Below are 25,523 nucleotides of genomic sequence, written 5' to 3'. Positions count from 1 at the left end.
CGTCGCACATCCGTAAACTTCGATTGGGAAGATCAGACTTCTATGAATATTATGTAAACATACACGGGAAGGGTAAGAAAAAAAATATGATGGATGGTCGAGCTGGTGCTGTACATTACAAAACAGAACCATAAGCGCAAAAGTGGATACTTAATAAGAAAAAAAATAGAGGATAAAGGTGCTGTCAAAACAGATTGATGTATTTACGGCAGATAACGTCACGATCCAGGACGGCTTGAAATGGATATTAGCAATGAGCCTTTTTTGAGCTCTCGATCTTATCGAGAGGCTCCGTTATTTGTGCCTCGAGCTATCAGATTGTACGTGATTTTGTTAGTAATAGATTAGCTATTTTCCGATAATCTTCCAACGGTATATGTATGTATACTGCGTTTCAATCAGATTTTCAGATTTAATTAAAGCGGAAGATCCAATTTTAGTTATGACATGCATACTTAATGTCGGTATAATCATAAATTTTGATTATTCCATATTAGGGTTCTTCCTTTTGAACTCCACAAGTTGACTAAGGTAAAATCAAACAAATTAGTAGAAAATTATGACTAAATTGCAATTAACAGTAAATGACAAAAATGGTTGGTTTATTAATTTAATTAAACACAATCAACACATTGCTAGTCTCAAATATTGTGATTCAATGTTAATTTCAACAAAAATGCAACTTCCGCTGAATGCCCAATTCCTCTTATAAAATTTATGAAACCGCCTACAAATTTACAAAACCATTTTTATTTGAATTTTACACCTTTATTTTTTGTAATTTTAATTACAAATGAACATATGCCACATATTGCCGAATGGCCGTACAAGATAAATAAAACAATTTTAGAACTTGCAAACATGTAGCTAGTTAGCGTTACAAATGAGAGCAAAAACCTTTACAAAAAATAATTTTTAGTTTAAATTTGGTGATTACTAGAAATAACTTGTAAAATACATAGCATATTTTATCATATAAAGTTATTTATAGTTATAAGCATACCGCTTGTGGTTTCTATGTTCTATTCCAAGTTCTCTAAAGTCTTATCTTCACAGTCAATAACGTACAGAAATAAATTGTCTAAATTGTAGAGCCTCAGGGAGTACATTCGTCGAAGTTGAATTATTCGATAGCATACATTATGAAATATGTCAGCTTCGGATCGGTAGCTTTCATTGGATTAAACTGTAACCGAGGAGAAGGCTTCAGATAACTAAATTTTCATATTTAGGCGGCAACGTTGCCAGGAGACGAATTAATAGTTTATTGCCATGATTATTACATTTTCAAGATATTACTAGATGACATGTTTGCTTGTAAATAATAAAATATCAGAGTGCAATTAAATGTAAACATTTTTTATATTATCGACAAAGTTTTAAACTTTTAAAGAAATTCAAAAACTCTCGACCCTCATCGTTGTGAATGTGTTTAAAATGTTTGAACATAAAAATCGCAATTTCATCACATTTTCACTGCGTGCAAATAACCAAGCTAATCTTGAGAGTAGATTTTAGATTGGTTCTCTTATGCTGCAATAAACCTGTTTTTTATCCTCTTTCATATGAGGTATAATCATAAAACTGTGGGTTAAATACCTGTTAAACCAAATGGAAAATGCAATTAAATTTTACTGTATGGGTTTGCGGAAACATTATAAAACTTAACGATAAGTCTTGGTTTAATGTTTTACCTAGTTTAATCTGTAAAACTTAGTGACAATACTGAGTAGCAAAAATAAGGAATTTACATACAAACGCACAGATTAAACTCTATCAAAGTGTTCGTACAATGCTAAAAACCACAAATGTGTATATGTTTAACATTTCCGCGGTTTTGGGGCACTGTACCGACTATTTATAATGAAACATAATTAGCCTAATTATCTGTTATGTACATTGTGGCATTCGCTATGTGAGATCTGTTTTATAAATCTATGTGATCACGCTAAATGAGAATCCAATTACTAAAATTAACAACAATTTTGAGCAGCTCGATGTGTGATACAGGTTGATGCCAAATTGATAAAACTTTTGGCAATTTAGAAATCTTGTTGATAATGGCTATAATTTTCTTTTTAAGATTTCCAATAAAATGTGTAATTTAGAAAAAACCAACAACATTTACAAACTCAATATATTCGTTTAAGATATATCTTTAAAGAACGTGGGCAGACCATGTTGGTCAGCCGGTCGCCACATTAAAGAAAACAAATAGGAAAAATTGAAAAAGCGTATACCCCTCATAAATCTTTGGGCTTTTAACGGATTTTTTAGTCGCGTTATTCAGAAATAACTAATGCTTTTCCTAAGAGCGTGCAATTATTATTCTCTGCCGGGTAACAAAATCCCCCACGTAATAAATAGCGTTTCGGAAGCCGCCTTCATTTATCTTAGCGCGTTTTTCCGTTAAGGAACCGATTAGTGGCGAAACGTGTTTTTTTATATGACTAGTTATTAAATATCGTATCGATTTGTTTCGCCGGTTTGAGCCCTTCTTTTTGCAGTGAAATCTTCTATCCTCAAAGCGCTTTTGCTCAAAAAGAGACTCCTTTATTACTCTCTTTGAGCAACGTCCTGCATAAAATGCAAAAAGATGAAAAATGAGGCTTTCGTGTCGGGTCACTTGGTTTCTCGTGTTGTTTTGAATAAGGTACTCATTATTTCTCAAGCACGAAATAGGCTCTTTTATTTTGTGACACGATTTTTTTATACGTCTCTATTCGGTCGGTGAACAGAAAATCCCGACCAGTCATGCAAGTAATAACATCAGATTCTATTTTTATTGTTTTTATATAGGATAATGCTATATACAATTTAAAGCCTCTAAAAAACTAATTTCTTTTTATAACCTTTTTCAATTTCAATTAAATGGTGCCGTTAAACTTTTGGGGCACAAGTTGTAGATGTGCCCAATATCTCTATTAACTTAGTGCAGAAGCATAAAAATCTTAATAAAGTAGTGGTTAGTCAGAAGGAAATAGGACAATTTTAGCTTTGATTTCAACAAAAGAAAATCTTTTGAAAGGTTGTGTTTTCTAGAAATGAATGTAATTTATTTTGGATTAAAGTTATTTCTTCACAGCTATATAGGATAAAGAAAAATGTGCTGAAAACATTGCCAAAACTAACCATCCCCTACATTCGGGATCCTCAGCAACACCCATCAAAAAACTGATGTTGAAGACGGTGTAAAGTGTAAAAACACAAATTTACTTTAAATCAATCAAAAATGCAATAAACCATAAAAGTAATATTTATTAGGCTTCATGAGGATGTATAAATAATATTAATAGTACAAGGGAGAACAAAAAATGACACATCTTAACTACAATACATTAAAAGTCATGACATAACCCTATTTTTCAGTCGAAATGGAGTTAGTTTAAAAAAACAGTTTGGTTCACCCTGTCATATTTTGCTCTGGAACTGTGTGAAGGAGGCCCTTAAATGCAAAAATACCTTAATACAATCTTGTAAAAAATGAAATTTTCTGCAACTTCGAAGATGGAATAGAATTCATAATGCCACGTGACAGTTTTAAATGTCAACATGTTATTTGAAAGGTCACGTGCAGTTTTTCAGTTTAATGACTCGCATGACTCTTTTTAAAATGCAAATGGTCACGTGCGGATTTTCAATCATTAAATTAATTTTAGGTCACGTGACATTTTTATCGTCAATACATAATCCTGAAGAGTCACGTGACTATTTTTAAAGTTTAAATTCCATCTTTAACGTCACGTGACTTTTTTAAGATTAAAAATGGAATTCATAATGTATTAAGTATAAAAATTAGCACCCGTCGGTGAATCAGTTAGATCCAGCACTTGCTGGAAATTTTTTGAATAATATACAGGGTAATTCAAATTCGACCCTAACCATTGGGATCTCGGAAACTATAGGAGATACGAGAAAGTTTAAATTGGGGCAAAGTTGCGCAATGTAAAGCTCAACCAAATGCATTTTTAAAAATTTCGATTTTCCGAAGATAACCGAAAAAAACTGAAAATTTGATTTTTTGTTTTTATTTATTTCTAATCTTATTTGAAGAGATATTCCAAAACTAAAAGCACCTTTTCATTGCCACTTTTTCTCAGCTATTCGATGATGGATTCAAATTTGCCACACGACGTTTCGTTTTTTGGCAGCCATCATCAACTTTCTTTTTTCTTATGGGCGCCATATTGGATTTTTAGCCCACCAAATAGTACGTTTTATTCTGATTTTAGTGATGTATAATAACTTATGATTTGCTTCATAAATAACAAAATAATTCAATAAAAACTATTTTTACTTTAGTTATTGGCTTTGAGTTAATGGGCCGTTTCATAAAATGTCATTATTTGACAGTACTTGTCAAACACGATAATTCGGACGATCATTAGAGCTTTTAGAGATTTTACCTTAGTTAGCTTTGAGTTAATGAGACGTTTTATGAAGATTACTTGGTAGTACTTGTCACACGCAATTGGCCTGAACATACTTAGTTACAAAGGTGTACACGTGACTTAAACCGGTTTATTCACTCGAAGAGCTAAAAAATGGTTTAAGTCACTTGCTGCAAAGTAACTATTAAATCACTCTGAATGACATTCGCCTATTTACAGATGTAAACAAACAAACATCAATGTTACATCTACGGGGCGCGGTGCAAATTTAATAGAACTGTAATTTTAGTTTTTTTTTTTAATATAAGAAGTCGAAATTTAATAAAATACTGTATAAGACACGTGACTTAAACCGGTTTATTCACTCGAATAAATATGAGTGAATAAAAAATGGTTTGTCACTTCCAAAATAAATAACTATTAACTTGCACTTAACATTATAAAAAATTGAAATTTGGCAAAAAATGAAGTTCCTAAAATGATGATCTTTCTCTTGGAAACATAAATAAGCCTTTTAAGTTAGAGATAATGCTAACAAATCTCTTTTTCTGATTAACCTAAATAGTTCAGCAATGCTTGTATAATAATAACATTTTCTGCGGGGGTTTCGTTTCTAGATACATTTTTAACTATGATTGACGCTCTAATGATCGTCCGAATTATCGTGTTTGACAAGTACTGTCAAACAATGACATTTTTTAAAACGGCCCATTAACTCAAAGCCAATAACTAAAGTAAAAATAGTTTTTATTGAATTATTTTGTTATTTATGAAGCAAATCATAAGTTATTATACATCACTAAAATCAGAATAAAACGTACTATTTGGTGGGCTAAAAATCCAATATGGCGCCCATAAGAAAAAAGAAAGTTGATGATGACTGACAGAAAACGAAACGTCGTGTGGCAAATTTGAATCCATCATCGAATAGCTAGGAAAAAGTGGCAATGAAAAGATGCTTTTAGTTTTGGAATATCTCTTCAAATAAGGTTAGAAATAAATAAAAACAAAAAATCAAATTTTCAGTTTTTTTCGGATATCTTCGGAAGTACTCGGAAAATCAAAATTTTTAAAACAGCATTTGGTTGAGCTTTATAATGCGCAACTTTGCCCCAATTTAAACTTTCTCGTATCTCTTATGGTTTCTGAGATCCCAATGGTGAGGGTCGAATTTGAATTACCCTGTATAATAATTTTAGGACATTCTGTCAAGCACGGCTTCAAATAGCAACCAAACTCATTATCTGTGACCAAAAGTGTTTCTAAAATTATTCCAACTATAAAATTCACTGGGTTAAAATTCAAGAAATTTGCAGCACTTTTCTTTACCCTGTATGTCAGAGAAGAAATTACGATGAGTTAATTGGCTCTATAATTCTAAAAAAAACGGAATTTGGACCTAGGCTACATTCCAAATTTTAACGAAAAATATTGAGTTAATCTCTACTTCTTAGCGTGAATCACCCTGTATTTTATATATCTTGGAAGTTTCAGTCAGATCCGTAATAGTACAGTTTTGGAAATTGTGCCGTTACAAACTATTAGCTACATTTGTATTTTTGGAATTCTCTAATTCTCTTCAACTGTCACTTTAATGCCTATGAATTATTTAGTAAGCATTACATTCGTGGAATTCATTAATAATCCGTAATAGTCGTCCTGAGAACATACATTATTTACACAAAACCCTACTTTTTATTTCTAATTATATGAATAGCTATTTTAGTCTCGAAGAAGCTTTATAAAACCGTAATTTAGTTCTAACTAAAAATAACTCTTTGATTGTTACTTTTCTACCTGTAAATGTAGATTTCTTGTTCCCTGTAATGTAATAAAAATGCAAATCATAGAAAGAACTAATCCCGAATTCAGCGCTTTAAATTTCAAGCTGCGCGCTGAACTAAGCTGCATAATATTAGAAAGTAAAAATGATTGCCTCTAAAAGGTTTATTATACTAATTGAGTATTTTGCATTGCAAAGAAAGCCCACATTATAGCAACGTAAAATAGAATAGTAAATCCCAGAAAGTTAAGCAAATTTATTGTGATTAGAACCAATATACTAACAATGTTATTTTTCCTAACCGGTTACAAACTAGCTTTTCCAAAAGTGTTATTACTGAACCAACTTTTAAACAACAGTTCTACCTGCAAGCTGTAAAAATTTTATAACATAAACTCCTGGAAGTTTACTTCAAATACAGAGAGATGCCCTTAGAAAACACTATGCCAAAGTTTCACCTAACCATAGAAGCAGAGTTTTATATTTTTACTTGAAAATTGGCCCTAGACAACTTTTCATAGCCAACAGTTATCGGAAGTTCTTCGTAAGACCAATATCAAACTAGTTTTCACCCGGTATTGAAGGAAGAACGCACGAAAACAAATAGATTAGAAACGTCAGATAAGCTATAATAAATGCTTTAAGGCAACACAAAACTTTATCAAAGCACGAAGCGGCAACTATACCGACAGTTTATTGAAACTTCGAAATTTTAGAGAGAAAAACGATGCAACGCAGACCGGACTTGGCGCCATCATTTGCTCAACAGGTGAGCTTTTAAGATATTGTTGCCGTCAACTTGGGCCCCATTTAGATCGGAAGCTCTTATGCCTCGTATTATCGATCGCGTTCTTTGAATTCCTTAAATAAACGAAGAAGGGTGTGTCATAGTTTGTGCTATTATGAAGATGTTCACCAAGCCAATTATGGTCCATTTACTCTACACTGTAGTCAATCTTACTTGTTTACCATTGCCACAGTATAGTAAACCATCGCTAACTTTGGATTTGTTTATGAAAAGTAAAATTTATGACGACGTCTGTGATGGTTGTTTGCAAACATTTGAACCCGGGACAAGACCCACCTAAGGCAATACAAATGTTACACCGGATCTGCCCCCAGACTGCGACTCGTCTCGAACCGAAACCATTTCGGATAAGTTTTCCGTTTCAACAACTTGGACGTTACATTATTTGCCGGCTTGGGACGACGGCAAAATTTATGCCTTCGGGAGTTTCGTTTCGACGTTTCGTTTAAGTAACCGGAAAGCAATTGGAGACTTGGCGTGTAGCAATTTAAACGCTTAATTTAAGTTCAAATTTGAATGATCGATCCTTCGCACACATATGGCATCGATATCATTTTTATCATCTCTGACTTAATAAGATTTTATAACAGTATTCCAATGAACTTTGTATGCAATATTTATGGTTTATTGAGTCAAAACCATAATGCTAAAAGTCAACATTTGTAGTATTTACGTAATCTCAGCACAGTGGGTAATTTGTGATTGGTCAAAAAAAGCAGCATCTCAGCTTGCTGTTACGAATAGTGTTTTTTCGACTACTGACTTTGAAAGTACCTCATGTACGCTTCCATTTCAAAGCAGAAAGTGGTTATTTGCCGCACGTGTACAGAAAGTGACTCATTTTCTGTCCTAGAGCGTTTTCGCTTTCTACTAACAATCTACCCACCAACTTTTTCGGCGTTTTCATAACAACGCTTGACATACCTGTTTGAAATAAAGCCATTCCGTCAAAGTGATTTATCGGTGACAATGAGTTCGAGCTACGAAAATGATGTGAATTGTCCTTCTACTCCACCCCACAGCAGTCGTCGAAAAAATATCGTCTATATTTCGAGCCGAAAGTACTTTTGCCGCTTTTACATGAATTTTCATGTGCAAGCGGCAAATAACTACTTTCCGCTCTTAATATAGAATATACTATTACGCAAGTCCTGCACATTTAGACTTACGATTATCCTGAAAATTAGTGACTTATGAGTGTAACAATGAAATAGTATAAATTAAAAGCATAATGTCCTATTTTTATTTGTAAAAGAACGACGATTTGAAAATAAAGGAAAAGACACACTATACATTTTCTCGATTCGAACAAACCAGTTTTCAAAGGGCATTATGATTCGAAGATGTATGTCGCAATGCGTTGAGAAAATACGAGTTCGTGAAAAGCACATTTAATGCGACAAAGTATCGATAAATTTTGAAAAGAGCCGCCTTTACGACTTTGGGGTCCTCAAAAAACAACTAATATCGATTTAGCAAAAATAATATCGTTCGATCGTATATTGTTAGACAAATCTATGTAAAGAAAACAGGTATTGACTATGAATACAAGCTGTTCTATACAATTCCATAATACTCTGTAATTTCAAAGGACTTTTTTAATCTTCGGCAAAGACTATTAAGCCACGATACGTACCAAAATTCGACTCATGTTCACGTTTTTCAGCGACTTTATGAAAGTGCAAATGGGAAAGAGGACGAAAAGGGTATAGAGCGACCCTGGCGTGAATAGTGCCCTATTTAGTCTCTTGACACGTTTCCGCCGTATTGCTTGTCGACCGAAGAGCTTGGAGTAAATTAACAAGGTTTTTGTTTTCTATTGTTGGCACGCCTAGAACTTTTTTTAATTACTTTATTATTAATGAAATCAAACTCTGCCAGCTCTGGCAAATAAACGAAATTAATCCTGAGTAAGGGCAAGGAAATTAGCTATGCATATATTCAATTAGGGCAATTAATAATTAGCTCTATCAGGAATGGTGAGCAAATTGCCTCGACATTAAGTCGACGAGGCACCCACATAACTCGTAATGGGCCTTATCTCGTTTAGATGGGCCCCATTTGGTCAGGCGACCCTAATAATTCCTACTAAGGTTTAACTATGTCAAGTGCGTCTAGGGTAATTTGTGTTCCAGCTACGCGTTTTTACGTTTGTTTCAATTTAAAAAGCTCTGTACGTTTGATATTATTGTTGTGTACAAAAATACTTTTTAAGTTATCTAGAATCACTATCTTGATACGAAAGAACAAACTTCCGATGAAAAGCGCAACGACCGAATCGGACAACATATTTATTTTCTCTCTACTTACAGTTCAGTAAATGTTTTCTGGATCGCATTTTCTATTTCTGTACAAATCTCATAAAATTCCAAGTTTTGTTACTGACCTCTTTGCCAAACTAAGCAAAAACAATACACTTTCAAGAAAAAACATCTAGAGTTTAAAGTTCTAAAAAGTAAAGTAAGTATTTTACTTTACCAGGAAAATTTGACTGTTAAATTATAAATACTAAGTTTCTGGCAGTTCAAGTTTTGACATCGCTTTTCTCCTTGACTCTATCAAATTTTGTAGTGTTTTTTTTAAGTTATTGGATATGAAATTTATTGAGTAGTCCAAAAATGTGCCTAAAACAGTAATTTTCCCAATTCAAGTGGATTTTACAGGCGATTTTGTCTCTGACTGTTCTTTCAAACTGTATTTATGTCAGTTCAAACTTCGACACCACTTTTCTTCCTGACTGTATCAAATTTTGTAGTGTTTTTTCATGTTAGTGAATAGAAAATTTAATGAGGATTTCAAAATTGTGCTTAAAACTGTAATTTTCTCACCCCAAGTGGGTTTGACAAGCAATTTTGTTCCTGTCGAAATGTGCTCAAAAGCTGCAAAAATCAGGATTTAGAAGTTTTCCTTTCTGAAGTTACTTGTTCATAAAAAGTTATAAGACTAGAACTCATTTGGTATAAGAATCACTTTGTCAGAAAAGTTTTACTTCATTTATTTTATTATTGATAAACCAAAATTCCTAAAACAACAAATAACAGATTTCAGGATTTTGATTTGCCAATATTGATCGAAAATGACTTAAATGAAATTAATGACAGCCAGGGCAGGAAAATGATATCTTTTAAGCAAATTTTAATTAGATACCCGTAAATTTACTGGTCAAATTAGAATTTATTGGTAAAATTGGTAAATTTTCCTGTTGAAGAACCTCCGTGTATTATTTGGATGCAAAACTTGAAACAAAATTTTATAAAATCCATAAGTTAACGGAGTTTTACCCAAAGATTTGAAAGTATCCAAGTAACAAAAGTCTAAAACACGATTTGAATAGGATATCAAATTCGCTCAAAGTTTGTGTTTATAGGGCAAACAGAATGGAGAAACTTATCTTGTTATCCAATTAGCAAAGTTAGATCGAAATGTGCTTTACCGTTTGCCATTTCTCGTCGTCGTAACCCTCAACTTTATTTTCATATGTAAAGTAATAATAGATCAATGTTCCATTTATAGCATTGCTGCCTCGCTGCTACATTTTAGAGTTATACCGATGCATTTTATGCAAACTAGTTTGCCTTGCTAAGTTGTAAATATTTGAACTTCCATCCTCATTTGGAAACATCGAGCGACAATAATGAAGCTAAACCGTATTGCATGTACGTGTGCAAATGGTTATGGTATTTAGTTATCGTATTGCGATAAACCGGATCGATTTGAACTGTGGAACTGAATTTGGATCAAATAATTTTAGAAATGACCGCTTCCTAGACAGCGGCTTATCGTTCTGGAAAACCAGTCCGGTGATTAAAATTTTAGAGCAGAAACGGCCTCCAGTCACGCTTTCAAAGACCGTCAGTTGACGTACGTACCACAAAGGAAGGCTTCAGCTCTATGAATGTGACGGTTTGGGAATTAGTTTGAAGCGAAACTATGACCACTAAATAAATTCAGACCTTAAAGCGCATTGTTTGCTGACGGATACTGAACGTTATAATTAATCCCGGACACTGGATATGTTCTAGTAAATGTCAGATCGTTTTGTCCAGATTGTATTCATTTCTAAATAGAATAAAGCAAATCAGACGAATTTATTAGGTCAAATTAGTTTTTGAAAAAAATGTTTATAACAAATTGTGTGTTGGTTGTTTTTGGGTCAACATTTCGACACAGAGGTTGCTTTATTTATATTGGATATTAGAGAGGCAAACTTCTGTAAACGCACTGCCAATCAACTTAAATACAAACATTTACACTATTATAGCAATCTCACTCTGGTCAACAGAGCAATATTGAGCCATATTAGCCTTGAAGAGGTCAATATAATCAGCTCTAAAATAGTATGGAACTGCTTGAAAAAAACTTGAAATAAAGTAGAAAAATATTATTAAGTTACCTTGCTCTGGTATTTGCTTTGTAATTTGAGAAAAAACTGTAATAAGTCTGTGCTAAAACACGTGTATATGGGATTGCTTTAGGCAAGACTGTGTGGGGCAATCAGCTGGGAGAAATCTGTAATAAAAAAGCAGAACACTTTGTACCTACTATTGTAAGACAAAGAGAGTCATGCAGGAGATGTTTTAACAACTTCAAATCATAGCACTTCCAGCTACACATTTATTACTCAAAGTGTTGATTATGAAACATAGCTTCTTGAAATGGTAATTTATAGACTTAGAAGTAGAGAGAAGTAGAAATGACAGAGGTTAAGGCTTTTTGTTATTCTCAATACAATAACAATTAAATAAGAGAAAGAATGGAGTGGAGGATGGTGGTAGAGGAAGTTTAAATTAAAGAACATTCACAAATCAAAAATCACAGACAACAAAGGGTCTGGGGTTTGTGAAGTAAATTAATCAATAATTTAGGTTGAATGACATTTCAATATAGTCAAGAAAAAAGAATTCTTCTTTACCATACAAATAACACATTTTGATTGGTTAGACATAAGTACCTAGCACAGCACAAAAGTTGAAACTTCTTGTGGCCAACTCTTGTGTATGTCTTATGTTTTAAGTTTCTATGCTATGCTTGTGCTTGTGCTATAAATCCAGCTTTAATCTACAATATACAATCTAAATCTATTTTCCAATAAACCCCAACATTGAACGAGCATTAAACTTACTTCAATCATAAATGACATTCAAACTTCTTTTCCTATTGTATTCCTTCATATACCTTGTCATGGACAATCAATATTCGTACTATTTCATAGCTATTAATCATTGAACCGCACAACAATGATATGGAAATAATATGGTTTACAATTTTCACGCCGTATCCTGTCATAACAGTTAGGTAATACATATTTAGTCGCTTGATATATGATCCAATAGACCGCCCGATATACCATCAATACATGCACTATCGCTAAAGAGTAAATTATTTGTTTAACATTATTCCAACTACGGTTTAATAGACATTCAGTCCAAGAATATTAAATTATTCGAGCCATCCAATTGCATATATGAACCCGTTTCGGTTAATTTGAAACATTATCTTACAGTTTATCAGTTCGGTTTAACTCGAATTGTGTCATACACATAACAGTTGCGGAAACTGGCAAAATGTTTGGAAAGAGAAAATAGGAAATGCACATCACAAAGGACATTTGAAGAATAAATTGGTTTGATTGTATGCACTTACAAAAATAACGGTCTGATTAAACCGTTTCGTGGAAATTTAATCTGGTTTGCAGAGGAAATGAAGTTGTTTCTGGATTAAGTCCCTAAGACAATATTGACTTTGACTGCTTGTTTTTTTTATTACTGATTAAGTGATAACGATTTTCTAGAACTGAAACTGCAACACTCACTGCTTTTATTATTAATAGAAAGAATACACCATTTTACCATTCGTATTTCACAGCATATCCCAATCGTCTTTCCTCAAGAGAATTACGGCTTTATTCTTGCATTTCAATGAAACTTAACCCCTTTAGGGATCTAAGTCGCTGGCGCAATGTTGTAAAAGGAGTAATTATTGTGATGCTGAATTTCCTGTTTGTAAGATTTCCTACCGACCAGTTTTAACTTCTCTTTGCAGCTTAGTGAAACGTGACACTCTATTTGTAATACTGGTACATGCATATGTAGTGGCTTTCACTGCACTTGACACAGCAAAGCAACAATGACGAGTGTCCTAGAGTTAACGAGAGAGAGTCAAGTATCATTTTGAGGGAGTAATGTTTTTGTATTTATAACCTACAATTGACAGAAGTTTGAACCTATTATATACAGGGGTCAGGCATCTATTCCATTCAAATTAACAAGGTTATGATTGACTTCTAGTTTAACAAGAAGTATACTAGAAGTGTGTATTACAGAGTGGTTTAACGGAAAATTCTACATTTTTTGGGAAACTATTGGTAACTTAAATCAGGTCTCAACTATTCGTTTACGCTAAATTTGTTGTCAAAATGTATGCTTGTAAGTCTCTTTGTAAAAAGGCATTTTTTGTTATTTTAGCTAAACTCTTGAACCAAAACCAGAAATTTTCCTTTTAAGAAAGTGGAATCTAATAATAAAACTAACGAGGTCTTTCAAAAAAAAAACTAAAAAGCTGATGATGGTTTCCAAAAACTGAAACGTTGTATCTCACTTATAATATTAGGATTTTAATGTCACGTGACAGCTGTCAACCACGTCTCATCTGTGAAAATTAGTCTAAATTAGAAACGTGAAACTATAAAAAGGAAAGTCTTAATTTGTATTGATTGAAATCGACTTTGCAGGTTTATGGACGGGTTTTTGATAGTTGTGACGTCAAAATCAACTCAAAAAGTGTTTTAATGTCACGTGACCCTTGTCAACCACGTCACAACTGTTCAAACTAATTTCAAACAGGAACGTGGAGCTATAAAATTGAAAGTTTTTTTTCCGTTGTACGAAATGGACTTTATAGCTTCATGGACAGACATTTTACTGTTGCGAGGTCACAAGCAAGTTAAAAAGCTCATATCAATAACTTTACAACTGTCAAAATTGGCGTCAAACAACACATGAAGCTATAAAAGGTAAAGTCTTAATTTCCGTTGAATGAATACATAATAGACTTTATAACTTAATAGATTGGTATTTGACAGTTATCACCTAACATTCAAGTTAAAGTGTCTAATGTCACGTGTCAGCTGTCAACCCCGTCACAACTGTGAAAATTAGTCTTAAACAAGAACGTGGCGCTATAAAAGTTGAAGTTTAAAATTATTTTAGTGTTATTTTCAGTTATCTCATCAAATAATCTAACATCAATCAACAGGTCAGAACGAGCTCCGTGACGTCGTTTGACAATGTGTCACATGATCGTCGGTTGGAAAATGACAATGATTTCACGTGGGTACGTTTGAACACCCTTTGATTCAAAAATGTAAAAATATGGCTCCTATAAGAAAAATCAAAGTTGATGGTGATGAAAACTGAAACCTGTCGAAAGTGCTATTTACCTGTCAAAATTACTTTAAGTAATAAGCAGTAGATAAGACAAATTTATATTTTGACCAACTTCTTTTGCCTTGACACATCTTGTATATAAAACTAACTGCATTGCTTATTAACTTTGTAGCTTCAGGCCACGTCGAGCATTTAATAGAATCCACCCAGAGATATGGCGGCACTTGTGGTCAAGGCATGGCAATAAATTGGGTTAAAAATAACACAAGATCAATAAATCTCTGCAAAGAAGAGCCAAAATGGCTTGCAGCAACACGTTATCGCCATTAGCAGGTGCTTAATTTCGTTTCGTAGCCGAAAAGTTAAATCGCGCTACTGCACCGGTCGCTTTTATCGGTCCGAAAACGTTTAGGGCGATTTATTTACGTTGCCGCTGTTCAAATACGGTCGACCAAAAATAAAAAATTTTGTTTTTTGGGGTGAATCAACTCAAAAAAGGGTAGAAATGCCCCGTTATGCGTAAACTCCAGTTTTTAATCAGCGTAATTTGGTTGATTAAATTTTTCAAGGGTCCATTATTTTTCATTAGGTCGGTATTAAAGGGACCCTCTAAGTGGATATTTAGCATCTTTTATTCCGTTAATATTTTTCTTTTTTACGTAACTTGTTTTTCTTATTATTATTATAAATTTATATCCAACTAACCTGCACAGATCAATATCTTGTCGCCATAACAAGTAAACTGAAGCGGAATGATTGCGTTCTAACGTTTGTCCCATTATATCATCGGCGACTGAAAATCTATGCAAATAATCTCCAGGAACCCTAATGGGCGATTGATTGAGTAATATTGACGGTATTATGTTACTTATCTGAACTGCATGTAGGATGTATTGTTGGTTGACCGCTAATCAATATATGCATGTTCGGACGTGTACGTATGCGAAACGCTATAGTTAGCTGATCAAAGCCATGAAATTTCAGTGTTTTGTTTTCAATAAGCAGAGCAAAATAATTGATTATGATTAATTTGGCCAGAGTTGCTAAGTTGTGTTTATTCTAGAATATCAGTTCAAACCTAACGTTTGTAAATAATTCTATTATCCTGTATAATTGTTTTTTTTAAATTTATTTCTCTAAAAGGACAATCCAATTTAGAGTATGCAAAAACATTGCGTTGTATTCGCAAAAATTAGATTTCTTGGTCACTGTTATTAAGCTACTTAAATAAATAATAAAAAAAAATTAATAAACCTATTTACATTTTTCTCCCATTGAAATTAAAGCAATTCCTGTTTTTCACAAAAATGAATTTTGTCACCGGAAAAAACATTTTTTGCATTAAAATGTGCTCTAAAATACTATAATTTTTACCTTGTTGTACCATAAAAAATAGCTAAGTATGTATACGGTGTACCAAAGTTGTTCGTAATAATAATATCGTATTCTACACAATCTTAATGAAATGTTGAGTGAAAGTTCATTCTTTACTAGTTCTGCAAAAGACGCAAATGTGTACACTTTTTGCGTAACGTACGGTACAATAATGATCACTGCGCCCAACGCCCTGTAATTGAACTATTTTAAATGGGACATCTTGTAAATTATTATGGGTCGTTTTATTTTTCTTTTTAAGGCCTGTACATTGCATTGAGTCTCTCAAAATATTGTACTTTAAGTTGTATTGCGTTCAAACGTCAGTAACTCAACTGTTTTAAATGTGACCCTTTGTATATTATTACGTCACTCAATTCTGCTTTCCAACGTATGAAAATCTAAAGTGACGTACAAAAAGTGTACCGTTTCAGAAATATTTCTGGTTAAAATGGCAGTTGGCAGTTATACAATTTGTTGTTGACTATTACGAACAGTCACTTGCATTTCAAGCCAATCTGCAGAAAAATTGATGAAACTTAGCGTAAACTTCTGAAACAGCTGAATAAAAATTGAAAAACCAAACAACGATAATAAAAGTGTGAAGTTTGAAGGTAGTAAAGGAAAACGTTGCGTTTGGTAATGTATGGAGAAGCACTTGCAGAATAGTAAGAAAGAGATTGTAGCCTTCCATTAACCTAAAAAAAATATTAAACCTTTTCTTTGAAATTATTCTTCCAACCCAGTTATAATACAGCAGTAAAGCGACATATTTTACTAAATTACTTTTTTTCTGGAAAACCTCCAAAAAGCCTGTGAGTGTTTGCGTTGCGATAAAACCGTTGGCTCTCAAATGAGCAAATTTCATTTATTTGCAGCAATACTTTTAAGTAGGTAAGCTCTTGAATGCGGAAAGATACTCTTAATAAACATGACGTCAAAGTTTCAAAAACTTGCCGGCAATTAACGAAACGTAACGCGCTTAAACTTTACCTCTGCCAGATCTACTTTTCCGAAAGTTTCCAGCTCCGGGCCTCGAGGAAAGTATAACTGCGGAACACAGGAGATAAAACAACGCCCGGATGTTATCAGTTCGGAAAGTTGGCGTTGTAAACTCCATATCATTTCCATAACGCCATTGCTGAGTGCTAAACCATGTAAAGTAGGGTACTGAGTGACGCGCAACCCTCTTGCAGTTCAGCCTAACGGGACTCTCTATTATAACGTCAAGTTAATTTCGTATATAAGTTCCTCCAAAAAGTGAACGTTACTTTGTCAAGTCATAAACTATTTTGAATAACAGAGTATTTAATGTTCAGCAAAACGTCACTTGCAATTAAAAAGGTATATAGTCTTTACTATTAATAAAACGGTGTAGAAAGTTTGCCTTAAAACTTTCGTTTAAAGTTACTGAAGCAGCTTCTAGTAATAACAAAGTTGGTGCACATGATTAGCATAGGATGACGTCACAGGCGGATAATTTGCAATGTTGGTAAAGCCCTTTTGGAAGTACTACGAAAAACCTCTCAAAAGAGTTCTAAAATTGTCAGAGGCCCAGAATCATTTTACTCATGCCAGAGACATCTAAAAGACTACTGTACACCTTTCAAAAGTCTTTTAAAACTGCCTAAAATCATTTTTGAAACTGGCAAGGGCCTAAAAATACAACTGAAAACCACGAAAGGTTTTGGAATTTTGAAAATCATTTGGAAAATGCCAGAAACAAGTACAGGGATAAGTAAGTGACATAAAATATGTCTAGAATTTGTGGTAGAATCTAGTAAGTGACATAACATTTATGTCTGTCTCGTTTAATGTCTCAATTACAACGACGATCTAAAGATTATTAAAACATTTCTGATCTTCTTTTTTAGATATCAAAAACTAATGGTTTAACTACTGTAATTATAAAACAGAAATAATTATCCCACCAATAAGGATATGATACAATATAAGAAACAAAAATTCTATGTACAACATTTTATCACAGATTTCTCAAAGCTTGAGTAAGCAGAACCATTCTTTTATATTACGAACACAATTGTCTGCAGCTTTTTCGATTTAACCTGCAGCTTTATAGAAAGGCATCTTCAGAGTGGAAAATGAATGAATTGAAACAATACCCAGCGTATTGTTTTAATTCAACCATTTTAACTTCTCCTTAAATCCTTTCTTCGAGTTTATATTAAACACAAAATTGCAATATTAATTTTCACAGAACCATCTTATTGTTGATTTCGTGTCGCTAATTTTGAAATTTGTATAGTACCTATATACGTTTTTGGGGCTGATTATGAGAATATTCTTACCTGGAACGAGCCTAGGTCCATTGCAGGCGATGGGTTGGCCCGCGACTTCACCACCGTATTTGAGATGCAATGGGTCCGCGCTGCTGGAAACTACCGCAATTTCGTCCAACTCGTGGCATCCGCCGCCCGCCGCCCCCTTGAACCCCGGCCCGCCCACCAGGCGGCCCGAACTGTCCTGGAATTTAATTATTCTCAATTATTCGAAGCTCTATCTAATTATTTTGCTATTAATAATCAGAAATTAGTTTAACAAGGTGCTGTAAACTGTAATAAAAACTATACTAGAAGCTAATTCGAAATACAAAGTTACTGTAGAAATATGAGTACAAAAGTTAAATTATTCTAAAAAATTAGCAAATGACGTTTAAGCAGATAATTAAACTCAGATTTTCTAAGGAATTATATGACACAAAACGTTCGATCAATAACTCCAATCTAATATTATTTTTGTGAAGAAGAAAATCAATAAAGATCAATGATTTACTTGCAGATAACCAATATCACACCACAAAGTAAAGATGTTAAGTAATCTGCTATAATTATAATGGATGAACTGTTGGAAAATGTTGGTAAATCCTCTAAGTTACTCCGTTTTCACAATTTTAAAAAAACTTTGTAATTATTTTTTACCACAAAAAAAACCATTAGTAGCTTTGTGAGTAATGTGTCAGTTAACATGTCTGTAACAGCTAACAAATCGGATTATCCAAGGTTTATATAAACACACAAGATTAAAAAAGTCTCATAAAACTAGCAGAGTTTTGCAGTTATGGCAAGATTAAATAACCGGCTGATAAGACTTTGTTAATATTTATTGTGGTAGTCCTCATTAAGATAAAACGTGACCCAAAGTGTTTTACTGTAACTGGCAATCATTCATTTATTAACCAATTCCGAAAAATGTTCAACGCGGTTGTATTTACTATTGTGGTGTTAGTGATTTATTGCATCAGACGAAAATACTCATACTGGGAACGGAAAGGGGTACCAGGTCCCAAAGCTTGGCCGTTTTTTGGTAATATTTTCCAAAATTTTACTCAAAAGAAAACGGTTGGACAGATATTTAGAGAAATATACCGGTAAGATTAAACATACCTTATTTTTTTTTATTATTAGTCTGATGCAAATTTAAGGAAGTATGACAACAGTCCAGTGGTAGGAGCTTACAGAACTAGCGATCCTGTTCTTATTATACGTGACCCAGAATTTATTAACAAAATTCTAGTTCAAGATGCAAAATACTTTTTCAACAACGATTTTTCTGTCGATAAAAACCTAGACCCATTACAAGGTGCCAGTCCTTTTGTACAGAAAGATGCTGAATGGAAAACTACCAGAACGTCGTTATCGCCTGGATTCACTAGTGGAAAAGTACTAATGGAAGTTTAATTTTAACAGTAATCTTCCAAGAACAGTTATTTCAGATAAAAAATCTTCACTCTTTAATTGAAGAAGTAAATGACCGTCTCCTTAATTACTTAAACTCTCAACCAAATATAAAAACCGGTCAAACCTTGGAGACACAAAACCTTTGCAGACGATACACTTTGGACAATGTAGCCTTGACGGCGTTTGGAATTCATGGAAGATGCTTTGAAAGTGACGAGTCCGACTTTATGAAACTTGCCAACTCCTTTATTGCTCCCGGAAGTTTTGCTCTTTCTATGCTTCAATTGTTTCCACTAATTAGTAGTTTCATATCTTTGAAGTAAGTACCTAAAAAAGTAGGCTTCACGTCCAATGTGGGTTTATTTTAGAGTGGTACCAGAGCAAGTAGAGAAAGAGTTAACAAAAATAGTTAGTGATGTATTACAGTTCAGAAAAGCAAAAGGAATAGTTTCTAAGGATTACTTGCAGTTTATAGGAGATCTTGGTGAAACTAAAAATATGACTTATACGGAGATAACTGCTCATGCATCAACTTTTTTTGAAGGTTTGAAGAAATCATTATACAGTGCGTTTTTTTTAACGCGCAACATAGGATTTTACGTGTTAAATTTTTAAGCACATGTCAGACCATGTTATTTTAGAACTACAAGTACAAAACTTGACGGGTGGCTGTTTCGTACCCTGAAGCTTAAGCAAGTTTACCAATTGGGCCTAAAAAGTGATTATAAACTTGCAAAAAATCATCTTTTTTCGAAAAGATTTTATCTTTCCATACTCCCTGTATGTATGATAGGTGCTTGTTGTTTTTGATACTGGCACGGCAGGTAGCAGGTAAAATTTGGCGTAGAAAGTAAAACAGGGTGATCATTAACTTTATATCAAGAAAGTTAAGAACAAAAGAGGTATTTTTATAAGTGAATTGTTCAAAGTGACCTCAGTTTGAAGCCAAACAGTATTCCAGACAATTATAAAATGCCCTTTTGACGTTCAAAAGATGTCGGGCCATGATGGAGTCAAAATATGTCACTCTACCTGCTACCTGCCCTGTCGATATCAAAAACAAAAAAGAACAATGCATACAGGGAGTATAAAACGATAAAATCTTTTCGAAAAAAAAATGATTTTTGCCAGTTTTTAATCACTTTTTAGACCAAATTGGTAAACTTACTTAAGCTTCAGGGTACTAAAGACACACCCGTCAAGTTTTAGACCTGCAGTTCCAAAATAACATGGTCTAACATTGGCTTAAAAATTTAACACGTAAAATCCTATGTTGCGCGTTAAAAAAAACGCACTGTATAAACATTCTAGTACAAAATTAAATAAAATGGAGTATTTCAGATGGATATGAAACATCAGCACTAGTGATGAGCTATGTGCTGTTCAATATAGCACAAAATCCAGAGTGTCAGAGTAAACTTAGGGCTGAAATTCAAAAACAGGCTAATAGTAATCCTGATAGCAAAATATTCTTTGAAGATCTGACAAATATGCCATATTTGACTGCTTGCATTTATGGTAAGTTTGGAATTTCGTCCAAATTTCATTGTCAGAAAAACAATGTTGTAGAGTCAATGAGACTTTGTCCAGTTCTTGAACTGTACACTAGAGTATGTAATGACCCTTATGTGTATACTACAACCAATGAATCTCCAAAGCATTTGCAAAAAATGTCAGTTAATATAGATTCTGGAACAGTGTGCATAATACCATTTGGAGGAATCTGTCACGATCAACACTACTTTTCCGAACCGGAATCTTTCAAACCGGAAAGGTTTTTGGGAAAAGATCGTTTGAACGCTTTTAAAAAGGTTTTCTATCCATTCGGAGGTGGTCACAGAATTTGTTTAGGTAGAAGTTATTTTTCTGTTTTCTCTTTCTGTGTGTATTGTGAGTATTATATTCAATTTTTAAAAAATTAAAAATTTTAATTTGTAGGACTAAGATTTGGCTTTATGCAAGTTCAAATGGGGGTCATGGAAGTGGTAAAAAACTTTGAAGTGAGCCTTAATGCCAAAACAAAGCTGCCCTTTGAATTCCGTTCTTGGACTATACTAAATAAAGTAAAGGATGGAGTGTGGCTAAGTTATAAAAAATTATCGTAGTTCTGTGTAGTAGTGAAATCAAAAGTAATACTAAAAAGAAGTTATCAGATTTGTAATTTATTTATTAGTTGGATTAGAACACCTTATGGAGAAATATGCATAAAAATCTCAGAATTTCAGAACTAGTGCAAATCAATGCTTTAGACAAAGATTAACTTTATGACATGTGTCAGGGTGCTATGTGACGTTATTCAACAGTTAGTCACATGACCACTTGACAACTGAACAGCTATCAAATGACGTCACATGAGTTTTGAAACACTGACACATGTCAAATAGTCGCAGGTTTTAAAACAATTTTAAGAACGAATTTTATCAGTGTAAAACAAAACTTGAGATCAAATTTACCCTCAATTAATTTTACGTCATATTTTTTAGCAAAAAAAGGATAACTCCATCATTGTCTAGAGTATTGATTTGCTTTGAGTTCTCTTTTCTTACCATGGGATTCCTACTAGTATGAATGATGTTGCAATTTCTATGGCTGTGTGTAACAGGTAGAAGTTGTGCAGTAAGTAGATATAATGAGAGGAATTGAGGACTAAATGTAACTGCTACCATTTAGGCAACCAAGGCAATTGAAATTCCATGAATGCTGGAGTGACAATCGTTTTAATGAAGCTTTTATGTGTATATCTTGTTGCCCACAACTGTTGATCGTTGTAATTGAAATTGAAAACCCTTAAATAAGAAAGTAAAGCATATAGAAAAGTTCAAAGTAAAAATGGATGACGTAATAATGTCTGTTAAAATCACATTCAAAGCATTTGCCTCTTTAGTGTATTGTTACTTTGACCTTTGACATGCCTGAAATATTTTAATGTAGGATGTCTCGTTAAAAAGGAGCAATTTCAGTGATATTTATTCATAAATAACAGTTTAAACATAAATGCAAAGCGTAACCTCGTAATCCTAGCCCTAATAAACAAAACATTCTCTCTCTTTTTCTGACATTTTGGTGACAGAACAATGACAGTTGACAAGCAGCGTTGTCACTACTTATACGTGCAGTACTTTAAAAATTGGAACTGTACAAACCTGTGACTGTTTCCGGCCCCGCAGACTTAAAACGAGTCTCCGGGCCGTGGACATCACTGCGCCCGAAGGGGCGCGCGCACAGCCAGTTTTTTCTCACGTGGCCGCCCGATATACGCGCAGCGTTTCTGCGCAATGGTGCTCAAACGACGCATCGCGCAGATGTGGCACCCACGAAAAGTGGCGAACTAAGGCAGTGTTCACAAAAGTTGTCGCGAACAGTGATACCAAACTGCATCTGAAAACAAAATAGTTTTTTTTTTGTTTATCGCATTCTACTCCCGTGTAACATATACAATTTTTTTTCAAACGTTTTTTAGTTCAAATTGCAAAATATCGACAGATTCATTGTGAAAACCACAACCTCATTTCTTTCGCCAAAACGTCAATTAACTTAAAATGTCAATGTCACGCAAATCCGTTCATCCGTCACAAATGACAATATTGACATTATGTAATTTTTTACTAGTACAACAATGAAAATGTATTATTGTACTAGTAACATAATGTAGTCTTTCTACACCGGCAGTACACGTCAATAATAAGCACATTTTAGACCGGTTGAAAAAAAAATTTAAATAATAGTTATTAGTTATAGTATAATCCCTGTTTCCCCTACACTTCCAGTTCAATTTTAAGTACAAATTAAGCTAAGTTTGAATGTGACAGATCAGATGCAAAATAACACAGTCTAAACTAAACTAAGATGTCCTTAAACTCAACTTAGCTAATGTTGGGGAAACGGACATAAGGGGATTAACAAGCCTTTTGCTAGAAGATTAAAGGTCGTTAATCCCCGAATTTGATTCAACGTTTTATCCCCGACCACGGCTCCATTAAGAGTGGAAAAGCAGGCAAAACTTCCTGGTTTTAAAAAATAGTAATTAATGTCCGTCAGGGCTATTATTTCATCAATAATGACACCTATTAAGGTCAATTATCTAAGAAATAATGCCCTGAGACGACTTTGCAGGTAAGCGTAGTGTTATGAATTTAATACACTCTCGTGTATTAGAAGGTCTTTAATCCACGCCAAACAGACGTATTAAACCTTCATAATATACCGGTCGTGGATAAAAACATTTACAAATTACAAAGAGTGCCGTTATTACTTACAAAAAACGTCAAATTATGAAAACTAAAAACAAAAAAAAAAACGTTTTACAAGATTGTGGAAAAGGTCGATACCTACGTAAAGAAAATTGTATTAAATAGTATTACAAGGGGCGTGAGCAAACAGGGCAGGTTTGCGGGAGCAACAAGACAATAATATCGAGTGGAATTTCATTTGCGAAAAAGCCTTCCAGTCGAGCGTCCCGACGCATCGTTCCCAATAAGCCTGGATCGGTGACACCAGAACGCGACGCGGCAAAAAATCGATCCAGTTCCCTTTTGGGGTCCAACGACGGTTTTTAGGTCTTTAGGCGACTGAAATATGCCAAGTTTACGACGCCCATCATTCCGTACTGTTTTATTATCAAGTCGAAATTATGTTATTACGGATTTTAATGGCCGTTTTATTACCGTTTCCTTTAGCGTCGCTTCCCATCAAATGGAGTGTTGGAGCTCACAAAAGATTTTAAAATTATTAAGAAATTTGATTTATTTACTAAAAAGTATAAAATGACTTTTATTGCCTCCTTATTTAAGGCATTTTCTAGCTGCCACAATATCATCAGATTTAGCCAGTTTTACCAACAAAATCCAATTTGCAGTAAGATAATCTTAAGAAGGTTTAAAATCCTCCAAGCTTCCACTAATCTAAAGTTTTTTATACATACCTATATAAATATAATTAAAAAATATACAGGGTGGTCCAGTTTTAAATGTCAATAATTTACCATTCGATAGCCCATCAAAAAAATAAGTTAACATACACTATGTCATTTTCCTGAAAAATGCTTCCCAAGGAAAATCGGTTTCTTGTCATAACTGTCAGACCGCTGGAGCAATAATGGTTTTCATTTTTCTGCCTTATTCTCTACGTCACTGGATATATTGCAAAAATTTCAGTTTTTTTTACTTTACGTGTTCAATTTGACAAATAAAGGATCTCCTATAAAATTCTGATTTGAAACTTCGTTTACCAGATAATTGAGTTATTACGTTCAAAGGCCCAAAACCAACTCAACCCATCTTAAAATGTCTTATAAATATGTCTCTTAAAATTAATTGTCTTGAAAATGGTGACAATTGACTTAAGAAGCTTAAAAAATGTCTTTGTAGCCAGTTTTCATAGTTTCCAGACAAATTGAAAGACTTTAGTTTTAGTAAATTTAGACTTAGAAACCAGTAAATTTACTTTGAAACGGTGAAAATTGACTTGAGAGGCTTAAAAATTGTATTTGTAACCAGTTTTCAGACAAATTGAAAGACCTTACAATTGACCCTTGACAATTGACTTGGAAACTATGAAAATTGACTTGAGAGGCTTTCTTCATATTTCTTCATCATTCTTTCACTATAACAACTCTCTTTCAGTGAGTCGTTATAGTTTTCAGATAAGTTAAAAACTTTAGTAGTGAAAATTGACTTGTAGTTATGAAAAACTACTTTATCGAGAATTTTTTACTACAAATTCACACATTTCAACCTTGAAAATTCTTGGACACCAAAAAGTGACTCTAAACCAATGAAAAGTGACATCAAAAGCTTAAAATTTAGATTTGAAGTAAGTTTTCATAATTTGAAAATACATTTCAATATTTTAGTCTTGAAAATAGTCTTAAATACAGGATATTGACATTAGATTTATGAAAATTGACTTGAAGACTAACTTTTCAAGTTTTTTACTTTGCTCTTAAATTTTTTAGAACTCTAGACTATTTCAAGGGCTTAAAAACTACTTTCAGCTTAGAAAATCAAGTTTTAGGGTTATCTTCACCAAGTTATTGACATAGCAGACTTAAAAAACGGTTTTTATATTTTCCATAAGCTTAAACAT

The 25,523-nt window shown here is 33.5% G+C and overlaps 2 protein-coding genes across 6 annotated transcripts in view; one reads left to right on the top strand and one right to left on the bottom strand.

The window, feature by feature from the left end:
* Nucleotides 1–25,523, bottom strand: part of LOC145727765 (cyclic nucleotide-gated channel alpha-3) — a 91,015-nt gene that overhangs the window by 53,814 nt on the left and 11,678 nt on the right. For all 5 annotated transcript variants that reach the window (XM_081977588.1, XM_081977585.1, XM_081977586.1 and 2 more), the window contains exons 2-3: nucleotides 22,583–22,817; nucleotides 18,051–18,225 (exon numbers count right to left, since the gene is read on the bottom strand). In XM_081977588.1, coding sequence (XP_081833714.1) covers nucleotides 18,051–18,225; nucleotides 22,583–22,636 — 229 coding nt within the window. In that variant the 5' untranslated portion in view covers nucleotides 22,637–22,817. The remainder of the gene's footprint in view (nucleotides 1–18,050; nucleotides 18,226–22,582; nucleotides 22,818–25,523) is intronic.
* Nucleotides 18,893–21,593, top strand: LOC145727520 (putative cytochrome P450 28d1). The gene is made up of 7 exons (XM_081977117.1): nucleotides 18,893–19,129; nucleotides 19,184–19,421; nucleotides 19,475–19,758; nucleotides 19,808–19,983; nucleotides 20,781–20,957; nucleotides 21,009–21,290; nucleotides 21,378–21,593. The coding sequence occupies exons 1-7, from the start codon at nucleotides 18,951–18,953 to the stop codon at nucleotides 21,542–21,544; spliced, it is 1,503 nt and encodes a 500-aa protein (XP_081833243.1). The 5' UTR covers nucleotides 18,893–18,950; the 3' UTR covers nucleotides 21,545–21,593.

This window comes from Ips typographus, linkage group LG4, assembly GCF_016097725.1.
Source record: "Ips typographus isolate SLU linkage group LG4, UJ_Ityp_2.0, whole genome shotgun sequence".
In the NCBI taxonomy this organism is placed as follows: Eukaryota; Metazoa; Arthropoda; class Insecta; order Coleoptera; family Curculionidae; genus Ips; species Ips typographus.
Note: the sequence above shows the minus strand (reverse complement) of the source record. Positions and strands in the feature narration are given on the sequence as shown.

What these genes read in the sequence shown, in the direction of transcription:
- LOC145727520 (XM_081977117.1), top strand. Translation starts at nt 18,951, where the DNA reads ATGTTCAACGCGGTTGTATTTACTATTGTGGTGTTAGTGATTTATTGC. An exon ending in AGTAGTTTCATATCTTTGAA is followed by an intron (nt 19,759 to 19,807) that starts GTAAGTACCTAA and finishes GGTTTATTTTAG; the next exon opens with AGTGGTACCAGAGCAAGTAG. An exon ending in TGCATCAACTTTTTTTGAAG is followed by an intron (nt 19,984 to 20,780) that starts GTTTGAAGAAAT and finishes GGAGTATTTCAG; the next exon opens with ATGGATATGAAACATCAGCA.